General features: G+C 47.9%; 1 protein-coding gene across 1 annotated transcript in view; it reads left to right on the top strand.

The window, feature by feature from the left end:
* The window catches only part of LOC133341183 (tRNA (32-2'-O)-methyltransferase regulator THADA-like), a 70,950-nt gene that overhangs the window by 46,174 nt on the left and 10,002 nt on the right, over positions 1–14,774 (top strand). The window contains exons 22-23 of the mRNA XM_061549637.1: positions 7,572–7,831; positions 10,543–10,725. Coding sequence (XP_061405621.1) covers positions 7,572–7,831; positions 10,543–10,725 — 443 coding nt within the window. The remainder of the gene's footprint in view (positions 1–7,571; positions 7,832–10,542; positions 10,726–14,774) is intronic.

Genomic DNA, 14,774 nt, shown 5'->3' with positions numbered 1-14,774 from the left:
ATATAAGTGTTGGATTTATCTCTTCGGTTACGTCTGGTTTGTACTTGGATTGGAGACTTCCTGGGAATGCCAGGTGCTCTAGGCATTAACTTTGGCGAATCTAGGAGACTACTGTAGAGCAAACGGATTGCTTGAGATAACCTCCATTCTTTGATATGACCTCCTTACTTGCATGGGTTTGCTCCAGGTACTCTGGTTTCCTCGCACGCTCATGATTCTACAACTCGAGTGGTGGGCGGGGCTGGGAGAGAAGTAGGTGGGGCCTCTGAGTAGTGCACCCTTAATACGCATGCAATTTGCATGTGCATATAAGAGCTGTGTAATCATAAATAGGCAGACTATGTGGAGTTGTTAAACACTGCTCCACGGCATTGGTTGACACAATCTTTCAATCCTGCCTTGCGGAATCATTTCGTTTTCTCCAAACATTTTTACGCAGAAAACAAGCGAAAAGTTCACCCGGTTATCCGCGATTATCCGCGATGTTTTCCCCCTCCTCCACCTCCCCCCCCCCTGCGAACATGTGGAGTTAACACCGCGGATAACAGGATCCACGATATCGCTGCCGCCACATTGCCGTGGTTAAGAGGAGTTCCCCTGCACACGCACAATGGCATAGACTCTCTTCCTTGCGGTGCGTTTTGAATGGTTTTGCCATCGTAGCTATTTTAACTGATGCCCCTTTCCCTACCCCACCCCCCACCCTCCCCCCACCATCGGTAAGCCCCCTGGGCGGAGTGTGGATTTTGACGTAATGTGATGAGATTAGCACAGACTTGCCGCAGGATGAATGTGATGGAACAAACCCGAGCCCCGCGTGCGTCAGGACTTTCAAACATTCCGCACCCTCGGCCGTTCTATTTTTATTTTTTTTTCTTCTTTCTTTCTCAAACGTACAAATCTCACTCTGAGCTGGGTTGTACCTCGAAGCACAAAGCCTTTAGTGGTGGTGATTTGTGTCATTTGATTGATCATTCCAACACCCGCGGTCGTTTAAAAGCACTATTAAACACCTGGGCTGCCAAAACACCCTGTTTGTCTTGCGTGTACAGAGCACGGTACGTGAGTGCAGGTGTGGTGTGCTGCGCGTTTGAGGTTTTCACTCAGGCGCACGTCATTGCCCCCTTAGCGCTTGCGGTCCTCTACGTTGCAAGTGTTTCACGGCGGCAACATTCCGCATGCCGTCGAGGCCTCGTGTCGGCGTTAACAAGACAAGTATCAACAATGTTGTCAGATTCAAGTTTTGTAGTCGTCTGCGAATTATGACATGCACATACAATGCACTTATTCACGAACTCCGCTGTCCTCTCATAAATCATATAAATCAGTGTCATTTTACGTGCGAGGTAACGTTGCGTGATGTAATCTGTGAATCCCTGTAACTCGCGGATTATTGGTGGTGATCCACGGACACACCGCCGCTGCGGAGTGAGAAGGGTTCGTGGACCGCACACCGCGGCCCGTAGCAGTGGGCCGAGCTGCAGGGACACACAGGGGTAAGATTTTTAAAAAAATCTCACAATATTTTTTAAAAATCAAACTCTCTGCGCTCGCGGGATTTCTTTCGTTGAAATATTTTTAAGTTTTTTTTACTTACCTGGATATCATGTTACGAAAATGCAAAAATCCTCGGACATCGACCCACGCGGTTTATTCGCACCGTTGAGGGCTGAGAAAAGCTCGTATTCACACGTGCCCGTGCTTCCCCCGCAATCGCAGTCTTTCTTGGGGATGGATGGAGCTGCGTGGATAATGTTTTCCTGCATTGCGGGCTACGGCTCTACCCTCCACGCTGCCATCGTTTACGTACTTCCTCGAATACTTCGGTAGCAGTGGCATCACTGGAGCGCTCCCGGCTAAAGCATTAGACAACGCGTTCTCACCTGCAAGGCTTTCCAACCCCACGTGGATGACTCTAAGGCTGCTGCCCAACCGTATGCGGGGCTCATAGCTGGCGCTGGGGCCCAGTTGCTGTGCCGCGGTGTTGTGCGCTCACCTCCCCCGCCCTGACTCCCCCCCTCCATACCTCACGTGGCTTTGTAACGTTGCTTGAGATGCAATGCCATCGTGTAAATAATAATGTCTCCGCAGATATTGTTGTTGTAATTGGGACAGGCGACGTAGATGGGAATGTACAAGATGAGAGCCGTTGGTGTTAAGCTGTGTTCTTAGTGACATTGTTAAAGCCCGTTGGGGGACGGGTCTCTCTTGGCCTAAAAGCCTCAAGGAATGCAGGGAAAAAGCGAGTTTGTGGACGTAGGGAGAGAAACAGAAATTCAAATAACGAGCTGGCAAAAGATTAAATGTGCAAGACAACACAATATGCAACAACTCAAGCTGCTGTTGTTGAATAGCTTCGCTATTTATACGTAATAAAATCGCCAGTGCATTTTGTGTAATGAAATAAAGAGGGTAATGTAAATGGTATTTTCGTGTTATTTAATCATAGCGTGCGTAATTGTGGCAAACAATGGAAACATGCTGGGTGTTGAAACGACATGGATGTGTACAAAGGCGTGCGTGATGATGTGACAACTTTACGAAATCTGTTTTCGGGCTAGGATTTTAAACTGAAAATTGGGGATAAGGTTTCACTTCAATACGCATCAAAGCCACCAGCATTGTGATTTATTGTAACGCTAACCGGGCCATTTTGTGAGAGAGAGAGAGAAAATAGAAATAATAAAAAAATATTTTTTCGGGAAAAAACTAGGAATCTCAAACGGCATTAAAGTAATTGCTATACGCTTAGTGGCATTTAATTTGAGGCTGGCGGTTGTTATAATAGTTATTAAAATGACCGGGGTCAAGGGTTCACTGTATAAAATCCTTCTCAGGCCCCACTGGTCAGTAACTGGGACCAGATGGCTGCACCTATTTGCATGTCAGGTAGAATTTGCCTGCGGGGCGTCTCACTTCGGCTTTGGGGTCAGCCGAGGCAGTTCCTGCCCCCGGCGGCCCCCACTCCACGGAGCTGGCTCCACCACCACCACCACCACCACCCCAAACTCCTCCAACGCCCCACGCGTGCTCACGCCCGCTCTTCCTATTGCTTATACACTTTATAAATCGCTAAAATGTCTTTATCTTTACGCTGTGTCGACTTAACAACAACAAAAAAGCATGCCACGCGCGCTCTTAAACGCAACGGTTCGTTCACCAACGAGCTTGGCTATTTTGTGCAGTTTTGCTGATTGTTAACTTGTGTGTAATCCTGCATATCAAGTCGCGTACTGTACATAGGTAGATGGACTGAATATGGCAGAAGCCAAATAGAAGCACTCGCCTTTAGAGCAGCAAGGCCCTGTGCGCTTATATCCAGAGTAGTTTCTTGAAACAGAAGTTGCATTCCCACCCCCCCAATGTAAGGATATGTTGCTTTTACCAATCGTGTTCTTTTACATCGTGCTTATATACAGACTAGCTTGTTTGCCCGTCCTAGGACGGAAGCTGTAATATTTACGAATTTTTTTAGCAGAGTATAATTGTATCTTGTGTAAATTTAATGGCAGTGAATCTTGCACGATAGTAAGTCATCAAATACTTTACTGCAGTTCACTGTAGCACTGTATTAATGGCAGTGAATCTGGCACAAAACGAAGTCATAAAACACCTCCCTTCATGTCCCTCTAGCTCTGTATATAACTGACCTTCAATTTGTTCAAATTCACTGCTCTAATACTTTATTCTCTTCTGCTTTTGGTCGCTGGGGTTGAAATAAATTGGAATTCGATACAATATCTGGAAAATCACCAAGAAATGTCTATTTTACCATAATGTAGAAGCATAAATTAAACTTACCTTTTGTCTGAAGTGCTGAAGAAATGAATAAAGACACCAAATCCACTTTGTTGCTGCGTATAATTATTTATTAGATTCACTTTCAATTAAGAAACGTCAAACTTAAAGCGAATTTGCTGGAAAAAAATGATTTCCGCTCGACTTTCTGCGTGAGTGTAAAATCCACCTGCTCATGAATATTAATGACGTGGGGGTGCGGCATGTGGAGTGACGTCACGCGCGTTACACACAAACAGACATTATTGGCTCATAGTAGTAATTCTGCCGTATATAAAATAATTTAGACTTGACCTCATCTGTAATTTAAAAAGGGCTTCTGCCTTCAACACAAGCATAATTTACAAATCCTCAGGTCTTACTATAAGGTATGCACAAGGAGTCTGTCATAGTCCACTGCACTGACAAAGACGTGTGGAGAGCACAATGTCAGTCAATTGCTACGCCGCAGCAGCAGCAGCAGCGGCAGTTTCACCGTAGCGCCCCGTCTAGGTGCCCAGCGATGCTGCGGTAGTTGGAATCAGGAGGTCTGAATCAGATTTCCAGCCGGAGAGGGCCTTGGTGAGGCTGCTGAGTTTCACAGCGGAGTGTGGACTTGTGCACAGGGACACCTGCTGCACGTGTGAACGCGATGGCAGGAAGTGGGATAAGCAGTTCACGGGCGGCGGAGGCGACGGCGGCATTGAAACAGATATTGCTGAAGGCTTGACGGCTGCAGGGCCCGACGTGAGGTCGGGGGTCGCTGTGACGCGTACCCTGAGGCCTCTACTGTCATGGTGTCGTCGTGCTCGCGTCACCATGCTAGAAGCGCATTGACCAACGTTGACCATTATGTGGAGAAATTACAATCTCGTGACCTGATGATGCCTTGTCATGTACGAGTCGATTGTGTCCAAAGAGACTCGTACTTGCTCTTGATCCATCCCACTTTTGCAGCCCTTAAACAATCCACTGCTGGATCAAGGCCTTGTCGGTCACGTGGGCTGTCTGACCATACTTCGCCACGCTTGTCAGTGCGGGTTCAGTGAAGAGGGGAACTCTGGGATAGGCTCATTGTTGTACTGTAATATGCGCCTCCAATTATGCTCCCCACATGAACGGTGTGATGTATGGTTAAACAGCCCCTATGACCCACATGTAGCAGACCCTCATCTGATGGTAGAGTGACAGAATGGCTGTGCATGCATATGAACATTGAATATTAACTTGGGCATGAGTTTAAAAACTGGGGCCCTCAAGCATACGCTGTTGACCACGTCACAGCCTTGACCGAGGGAAACCCCTCTGTAATGCCTCAACTGGTACACACATTTGTGTAACGGGGGAATGTCTCCGATTCACGCCCTCTGGATATGGGGCTGCCCCAGTTGGGAGTGAGAGGATTTGGGGAGAAAGTTCACTTGTACCTCATCATTGAACATTGTTGAAATTGTTTAACTTACCAACTAATTGGCAGTACTCTATTTCCGTGAACATTTTGCCAATGAAAGTTTAAAGCCGTGCTCGTGTCCACTCGCTATTTTTGTTTGTCACAGCCTCGCGCAGGATTGGCTCTGGCTCAAGGGAGCCGGCTCAGAGCCGTGCTTGACTTGAGCCGGCTCTAAGCACAGACCGGGCCACGTTCAGGATTCCCATGAGCCAAGGCCGAGCCAGGCCACGGCCGAACCAGGCCACGGCCGAGCCAGGCCACGGCCGAGCCACTCGTGCGTCTTTGGAAGAAGCCGAGCGACCCAAGCCGGAGCCGAGCCCTGAGTTTGAGGCCGAGCCAGAACAGAGACGCTGCTTAGGGTACAGCCCTAAGTAATGCCATTTTTGTTGATAATATTTGGCACTTTTGTAAAGAAGTGAGCATCAAAACTATATTGAGTAATCAGTATTATCAATGAGCCACTTTAATTATTTTATATTTTTTAACCATTTTTTCTTAGATGTATCCAAGCATTTTTTTCAAAGAAATTATTTGGTGAGTTTATCAGCATTTTCGTTTTGGCGCAAGCTGTTTTTACCTCATGCTCGAGGTGTTATCGAGGAATAATACAGTAATGCAATACGTGGGAGCTACACCAGAGCTGCTGGGGTGGGTGTGCCTTTGGTTGTTGAGGCTCGGTCCATTTAGTGAATTATTCAGCTTGTTGTGTGGCCATCTTTGGGGAGGTGATCAAACACGACCGTGAACACAGCAATAATTCGCGTGATTGTGGAGAATATATATCCGTGTCTCCACGTCAGTATACTTTACGCAACTTATTCCCTCCAACAGCCTTCTGGGAGTGCGTCGTTCCCGCACGGCTGATTGAATTCAAGCAGTTTCGACATAGTGTCTCATCAGCAGGACCCATATCTTAAAGAGAGGGATCCGTGCCTATAACATCTGGAAGTTCACCAACACTGATTCAAGCAAGCCTGACACTGCTGATGAGGTTCTGTATGTCGAAACCAGCACAGAGTTTGCTTGTATTGAGTCAGCGTGCACCTAGGAAGTAATCTCAAAGTGGCTGGCCTCGTCATGTTTAAATTAATGTAGGCATAAGACCTTAAGAGTCGTCACTATCAGTCGCCATTAAAAATATTAAAAAGAGAGCCACATGTCTAAAAGGTGTATTAGTTGCAGGATGAAATCCACCAAGCTTCTAAAGCTAATATTTAAAGTGGTATTGTGACCTCTACTGGCACGATCGGCAATTGCAATAGTGGTTTTATTTATTTGTAGTTGTTGACACACGAGTTGGCGACCGCAGTCACGCGTCGTGACTTTGCGTGGCGTAATGATGTTGCACACAGCTGCCAGGGGTGCACCGTGCCGACCAGCAGTGCCCGTGCTTGTTTGTTGACGGTCAAGTTGACCGGTGACACGCCGTCGTGGTTTGCAATTGACTGCACATTTCCACACGCGCACACGTACGCAGTCTCGTTCGCGCCCACGCGCAGTCATAACGTTCACGCGCGTGTGTGCGCGTGTGAACGTCCGTGGGGATACAGCCACACCATTCACCACCCAATAATCTTGGAGCTCACTTGGGGGGTCTGCCAGGAGGGACCCCGGGGAGGGGTGGACGCTGCTGCGCTGCGCGTGGCGTGCGCTCCGCACCTGAGGCCCCATCGTGTCACGAGGCCACCTGAAGTGGAGGGTCGCCTTGAACGCACATCTGGACACACCTGGACACACCTGCACGCACGGACACACACAGGCATTATTTGAAACCTAGACTGCTGAGGAAAGCACCGTTGGGCGAGCGCCTGCTGTGAATGGCATTGCGCGTGTCGTGGTGCCTGGGCAGGGCGACATCTTTGCAGCAGCTGGCCAACATTCGCTCGCAAAGTGCTAATGCCGACACAATGCGATTCCATACCCTGCAGGCTAATTACAATAATGGGCTCATTCATTATATTCTCATACAGCGATATAAACCCACTCCCAAAAGAAAAAGGAAAAACACTTTGATTTATATTCACATGAATGTCAGCTCATTCACGTGAACGAGCTGACAGGGTGAAGGAAGGTTTTCTAATACCCGTCCATCGTCTAGACTTTAGAACAGAGCTTCTTGTTTTCCCTACACTCCATTTCCTCCATCGCCTGCCTCACGCTGGTTACTGGGTGGGACCCTTCTTGTTGGAGCTACGGAACGATCGCTTTCACGCTCTCCCATGACGATAAGTCAGAGGGAGAGGGGCATTGGAAGTCAGTGGGGTGCCTAGAAATGATTCTGTCTGCGCGAGTTGCACGCTGTGTGGAAAGCGACACATCCGCTCGATTGCTGGCATCGTCGCAGGAGGACCTGCACAGGGTCCTGTACGAGGAGAGCGACCGCCGGTGCCTGGGCCTGCACCTGGAGGCCTGCGTGGCGCTGCTCGACTCGAGCGGAGGGCTCGGCGTGGCGGATTGCGAGCGGGAGGGCTGCGAGGAGAGTGTGCGCTCGCTCCTGGCCCTCGCCGCGCGCGGGGAGGATTGTGCGGCGACCTTCGACCCGGTGCTGGCCGCCCGCGCCCTCCGCATGGCCGCCTGCCTGCTGCCTCGCCTCGTCTCCGACAGGTTACGGCGCGCGCGGGTCGCAAGCGTCGACGATATTCGTCTCCTTACCCCCCCCCTCCCCTGACAGCTTCGCCAACACCTCTCGCTTCCAAGAGTCCGGCGATTCAGAATGTGCTGTCTCAAATAAAGAAGCACATTCAAGTTGGTCTCTCGTCAAAAATGTTTTTGCATCGAACCTTCAGTTTGGTCAGTCCCTTGAAGAACATCGGAACCAAGGGTTCACTGTACCTACAACAACCACCATCGAAGGGGAAACTCCTCATTACCAATTTTTGCCCGTCCAATTATACACTGTGTAACATTTTTTTCTGTTCCTGGGTAGTAAGTGTTATTTCCTAATTGCTTATGTCTCAAAAATACAGAAAATCGATATTATTCCTCACACACTTTGCTTTTGTGACCAGGATAGTGATATTTTTTTTAATTTACCTATTTTCAATGAAAAAACGGACGAATTTGTGTCTTTTCGTTCACATGAAGTCAGACAAAAACAACATACGAATCAAAATTACAATTTCTAAATATCACTGTCCTGGTCACAAAAGCAAAGTTTGTAGGGAATAATAGACATTTTCTCTACTCTTTAGGCATTAGCAATTACACTACCCAGGAACAAAAATTGTGTTACATCGTGTTATCTGTTGCCTGTCCAATTGTCTGTTGCCTGTCCAACTGTCTGTTGCCTGTCCAACAGTCTGTTGCCTTCGCTTTGTTGAAGCCCGAGCTGTGACCTCTCACTTCTTCTCCGCTTCACGACAACTTTTCTCGATCCTCGGCGTTGGTCTTTTCTCTCCGGTTGCATGTTTGGTTTCTCCTTCCCGAATCGCCGTCACACAACGGGAGCGTCTGAAAATCTTCAATTTGGGAGCAAGCACGCGGCAGCCAAAGTGCGGTGACGGTTGAAAGTATCCAGCCCCGCTCCCTCTTTTTGGGTTTCACCTGTTCCACGTGTTCTTACATGTGTAGAAATTAACATCACATTGCTTGTGGCTTTATATAGACCACACTATGCATCGAGAGGTACGTATAAATGCATGTTTTCCTGATGCCTGAAATCCAGCAGATATTGCCACACACAGTGAGGGCTCTGTGTTTCCCAGAGAGCATTCTTTGGATGTGGGGCTCACAAGGAGAGCACAAGAAGACTGATTTTTCCAGAGTGTCCACAGAGTGAAATTTGAAGCAGTGCAGGAACAGGCTGGCTAATTAACTCATTAATGAACGCGCGTGCTCAGAATGGCGTTGTGGCCGTTCTGCTGGGCTCCGCTAAAATTATTCACTTATTTATTTTCTTACATTGTACATTGATGTGGCTGCATTAATTCGGTTTATATATTAATTTATTTTCCTCCCCGGGCCCCCCCCCACCTCACTACAAAATGCCGTGTTGCACGCGTTTCCGTTGGATTAATTTCACCTGGCAGCCGTTTTCACAAGGAGTAACGTGAGCTCATCTCTGCGCGCCGGGCTCCGCGCTCGCCACATGTGCGCTACTGCGGGGGCCCAGCTGCCGCTTGCGCGACGCTCGCGCCGCCAGCGTCACCTGAAACAAAGCAAACAACGCCCGAGTGTGAGGTTTCTGCGGCGGACTTAATAGCGCCATTAGCTGCCTTAAAAATCTTTAATGCTATGTTTTTTTGCGATGCGAAATTGATGGATATACTAATAAGACTGGACCAATACTTTTGGTTGAATAACAGTTTACATTTGAAGGTATTGCATGGAGCTATCATTCAATAATTCTCAACAGTTGCCAACAATGTCTCGCTCTTACAGACCCCTTTGCGGTGGTTAACGAATGAAAAAGCTCCAGTTTTGATCGCTCTGTGGGTCGAATTCTTCCGATCCAAAACCTAATTTTGATCGCGCAAGAAAACCTTGCACGAACTCATTTCTTTTCAGCAACTTGTGGCTTACAGAGTAAAACCTGATAAATGAGCATCGAGGATATTTTCCTCTCCGAAGTGTTCTTGGGGTTGTTGGACGTTGACGTCCGACGTTTCTCTCCATGTCAAACGTCGGACATCGCGCCAAGCCTCGCGCGGCACGACCTGAGAGACAGCGGAGAGCCGTGTGGCGCAAGCACTCGGAAATAGCGAGCATTCGCAGATTTTAATACGCAACCTTTTCTCTCTCGATCTTGAAGCAAAAGTAGTTGGGAGTACAGGAATGTGTGTGTTTGTGTGTGTAGCTGGTGCATCTACCGGTCAGCCAACCCATGGCACCTGGGTATGTCCTATGACCTCCCGTCAGCGAGCCTTCGACACTTCACGTGGCCTCAAAGTGCACCTCGCCTGGCACAGGTGTCATGGTGACGTCACCGTCACTTAGTGGCGAATGGCGCATATTGATATTGGTGTGACCAGATTTGTATAACTTCATCGACACTGGACAAGAGTTTTGGGTGCATCTGCCAATCCAGAGCAGCTGATAATATGGAGAACCCGGCAATATTTTTCTCTTCCAATATTGGTTTGTGTTTCTAGATTTGAAGCTTTCGTGACTGCAAGGATTCATATTCTTAGGTTTTTTCGGTAAAGTCACGTAGGTAAAAAATTTAAATTAATGAAATAAAAATAAAATAAAAATCACGACGTTTCGGAGGCAACACAAGCCTCCGTCTTCAGGTGGAACCGTCACAGCACGATAGCTGTATCAGTGGTTTGTGTGTTTTTTTCTTTGGGTATGTTTGCACATGGCGCCGTGAACAGGACTGCAGACGAGCGTACCCTCCCGCTGATCGAGCGCTGGAGTCTGACGCTCGAGACCAACGCCTCCGACTCTTCTCCGGACGTGCTGCGCTTGGCAGCGGCGAGCAGCTTGCGTCTGGCGGGGCGGGTGGCCGTCACGTTCGGCCTGCGCGTGCGGGGGAGGGCACTCCCCATAGCAGTCAGGTAACCCACTGCACAAAACACAAACTAAAAACTATTTATAAACTAAACTATTTTTATTTTTAAGGCCCATTGAGCTATATGGCTCTTTTTCAGAAGCGACCTGGTCACAAATGGTAGCTCAAAGTAGTAGCTTATCATAATGTGGAAATTGATAGCAGCCAAATAGTCGAAACACATTGAGGACTCCAAATATACAGACGTGTGAGGGTCGGGATCGAACCCATGACCTCCTGCACACCAGGCGAGGGAGTTAACATCTCGCCACCGCGGCACCATAAAACAAAAGCTCCACGCCAAGTCACATCGGAAACCAGACCGACTCTGTTCAAATGTGTTCGGAGTCGTGTCGGAAGAAATTCATCTTATATTAACATCGTAAACGTGGATTGTCGTAAAATGAAGATCACCTGTATTGTTGTTGATTTTGCATTTCGTGTTTTATCCCTTGAGGCTCACCGGATAATTAGTTCTATTTGTTTATGTTATACATTTTAAAAAATACTTATTTGGGACTCATTCTATTTGCAAGATAAGATATTTTAATCACTGTAATTTTACATAATGATGCAGTGTTTATGACAAAGGTGATAATTTTCATTGTTTTGTTAAATTTATGTGGTCGAAATGATCAACAGCCTGGACTTCACAGTCCAGAGGTCTCTGATGTTCACGTGTGGTGGAGTCGAGTGTGGGCACTGCCAAGATGTCGGGCCAGTGTGGAAGAGTAGATCAAATACCATTTAGAGGGGTTCCCTCTCGCGGAAAGCCTTCAGCCAGCAGTGGCATGAGCAGGAAATGTGCACGGCTTGCAACTTTACCTTTTCATTTGTTCCATTGGGAGCTAGAATTAGACTGAGGGTGGCGGTGCGCTTGGAGGGACACGCGTGATGAGAGTGCGCGCGTGTGTGTGTGTGTATTGCACCGAATACCGCTTGACACGTGTTATTGCAGTGTTTACCCTGGGAGCAACCTTCACTCGAGTCTCGTGTTCACCTTTACCTGCACGATGCGCCTGCTCTTCATCGTGGGAATTGCTGTGAAGTTGTTAATTCAATCTGCACTCCTCTGTACGTCTCCATGTTGCTTTGAGGACTGCGACACTTCGTGTTCCGTGTCGCTTTGGGCGTGAGCTAAGATGTGCGTGCATTTCAACTTCTCTTTCACATGTGCAGTTTTAATTAGTTTATTTGCTCTTTTACAAAAATGTACATACTCAATCTTACAAGCTAGAGCTTATCAGGTGACATGCTCGGAGTAGAGCTGTACTTCCAAAGCATGCGTTATGGAACGTTTGTTTATCGGGGAACTTTCTCAGGAGAGCCCTGGGGTGTCGCTGTGGGCTTTTTTCGTCTTAAAAATTCAGTCATTTAAAAGTAAAATTTCAAATGTGACCATGACACCGGCACTGAAATGGCAGCGTCGTGGCAAACTCTTTTTTAGAATGACATCACGGGGTCTTCACCGTCCACGGCGGAGCAGATGGCACGCAGTAAGAATCGGAATCTTTATGTATATTGTAGGAGGGATCCGATGAGCTACCAAGCTCTTCTTCACACATGTCCAGTAGGGACGGGTCATAAAGTTACAATAAACAAAAACACGACAGAGGAATGCAAAGTATAGGAAGGGTGAGCAAACCACACAAAAAGTTAAACTAAACTATTTTTCTATGTTACCATGTAAAGCCTGCTGAGCTATTACCTTCTTTTTCAGAAGCTACCTAGCCACAAATGACAGCTCAATGAGAAGTGGCTTATCATGTGGAAATGTATAGCAGCCAAATAATCCAAATGATCTAAACGCTCGTTTCTTAATTCGGAGCGAAAACCCCGGAGGTGACACGGGCCACTGCGGCGTCAACCAGGGCGGCCGCACCGCCACCATTTTCAAAATGGATTCTATTTCCAATTCGCCCCCCCCCCCCTTCCACCGTGAATAATCCTCCAACAATCCCCATCCGTTCCGTTCGTTCTCGTGGACTCGACGATTGGGACCGGTGTGCAGAGGGCGAAATCAAGAGTGGTGGCTGTGACTGACGAATGTTGGCGGCCATGCAATGTTAGTTAGCAAGCTACGTGGAATGCTTCTCCATACGTTTGCATGTCTCTGACTCGTTTTAACGTCGACATCTGAGCCTAATATTAAACCAGGCAGTCGTAGGTTACATGTAGGTATGTGCGTTCAACTTCTTTTGCACCGTACGTAGCCAACCGTGCTAATTGGAGGTAATGCATCTGTTTTGTTTGCGTCGGCGATGATGTAATTCATACAGAAGAAATTGAGTTCTGTACAAATATAGTCGAGTTTTATCAATACGTTCGAAAGGGAATTTGTTGTCGTAGCGATGAACCTGGCGACCTGAGTGGCGAGCGATATCTGAGCCATTCCTGGCTCTGCCAAACTTCACCAGGCTGCACTAACCGGCACGGAGAAGTGTGCTCAAATAACCCCCACGAGGCCTTGTACCAGCAGTGGATTGACCGAGTGCTGTATCACTATCATCGTTGAGTAATTAATCCTTACCTTAAACTTGACTCAAATAACAACGCTTGAAACGCACCAAATTAAATAGGGCTGTGAAATTGAGTGAGCTTAAAAAAATCGTTCCACTTCATTTCAACTCAAACATCGCAGCACTTTCCGCACACGTGAAAGACAGAAAAAAAATCTATCGCGAGTTGTATTTTTAGACTTATTTTGTGAACATATTTACCTCCATAGTTGATTTTTCATGCCCTCGCCGCCAAATTTACGAGACACCCGTTCCTCTTCGGCTTGCATAACGTAGCGATGTAGATTCCTTCCCCCCCCCCCTTCTCAAAACTCGACTACCACAACTACGCCGAGGAGGCTGTTTTAGTCGTGAGCAGGCACGCTGCTCGTTCGTGCTCGCTCACAATCCAGCTGGGAGGCTTGTACTCGAGCTGTCACGTGGAGGTGTTCTGCATTGTTTCACGTGTGTCCCGCACTCCGCGTCCCCTGTGAATCGCCCCACCTGCAGAGCCCGACTCTTAAGAAGCCAGCGACGTGTTGTGGGGAAGGACTTGTCAGAGAGCATTACCCCATCATGGAGAAATTCCACATGTTTATCAATGTACTTCAGACTCGTGCGTGCGCGCACGTGTGCACAAGCACTTGTCAAATATTTTGCGCCCACCACGTTTCCGCAGTGGGACTAGGCAGCCGTTCGGATCCCACGATTGATCTCGGCTAGCTGATGATGCCCTACAGCGCAGAATGCGAACTCTTGTCTGAAGCGGCAGGGGCTTTTGCCCTCGCCACCCTCTTTTCGATTCATTGGAGAAATGTGTGCCGGCTGAACTACGACTCCCGCGGAAGCTTCAGTGACGCTGATTACCCAGTCCCTGCCACCAAGAATCCCTAGCCCAGAGTGTTGGTCTTCCATCTGGCTCATGAGATCTGTCGACTCACTCTCATAGCTAAACATCAGGAGACCCACTTCCTCCTTTGCTCGGAGGACTTTAGAGATGTTCTGCACCGCAAGGCTACAGATGTACATGTATAATGGTGCCTGCTTAACAACTGAAAGTGCCTTACATCACGTTTCACCTTAACCATTCCATGCCCTGCTGCGGCTTCATCAAGGGGATCCTCCAGTGGCAGCTGTCTCTGCGTGGCGCAAGGCAAGATCAGCACTCTTGGATCATAAATTTGCTTAAGTTTATGCCATTCGGCAAATCTGACAGTGGGAGCTTAGCATAGTAGAATGTTTTAAATGGCAAAAGGCATTCAGCTTTTAACGTGTGAACCCATGGGCTGCTTGTGATCATTACAATTCTCCGCCCCTGCTGGACATCAGCGAAACAGAGATTCATAGCTCATGGGATTCCCCCTCCACGAGTCTCAATAAAGATTCTGATTCTGACAATTCAGGTGCGACGAACCAAACCCCTCCATGAATATCCCGTGAGATGTACACAATCCTTCACGCTCCTCATTGTCACAAAGTCAACGCATATCATCGGCCGTGATTTATGAACTGCTGGATGAAGGCCTTTCCGGGTCGTCACCACCTCTCACCGTCCTGC

The sequence above is a fragment of the Lethenteron reissneri genome, chromosome 11, assembly GCF_015708825.2.
Source record: "Lethenteron reissneri isolate LAM-NWPU_2019-01 chromosome 11, ASM1570882v1, whole genome shotgun sequence".
NCBI lineage: Eukaryota > Metazoa > Chordata > Hyperoartia > Petromyzontiformes > Petromyzontidae > Lethenteron > Lethenteron reissneri.
Note: the sequence above shows the minus strand (reverse complement) of the source record. Positions and strands in the feature narration are given on the sequence as shown.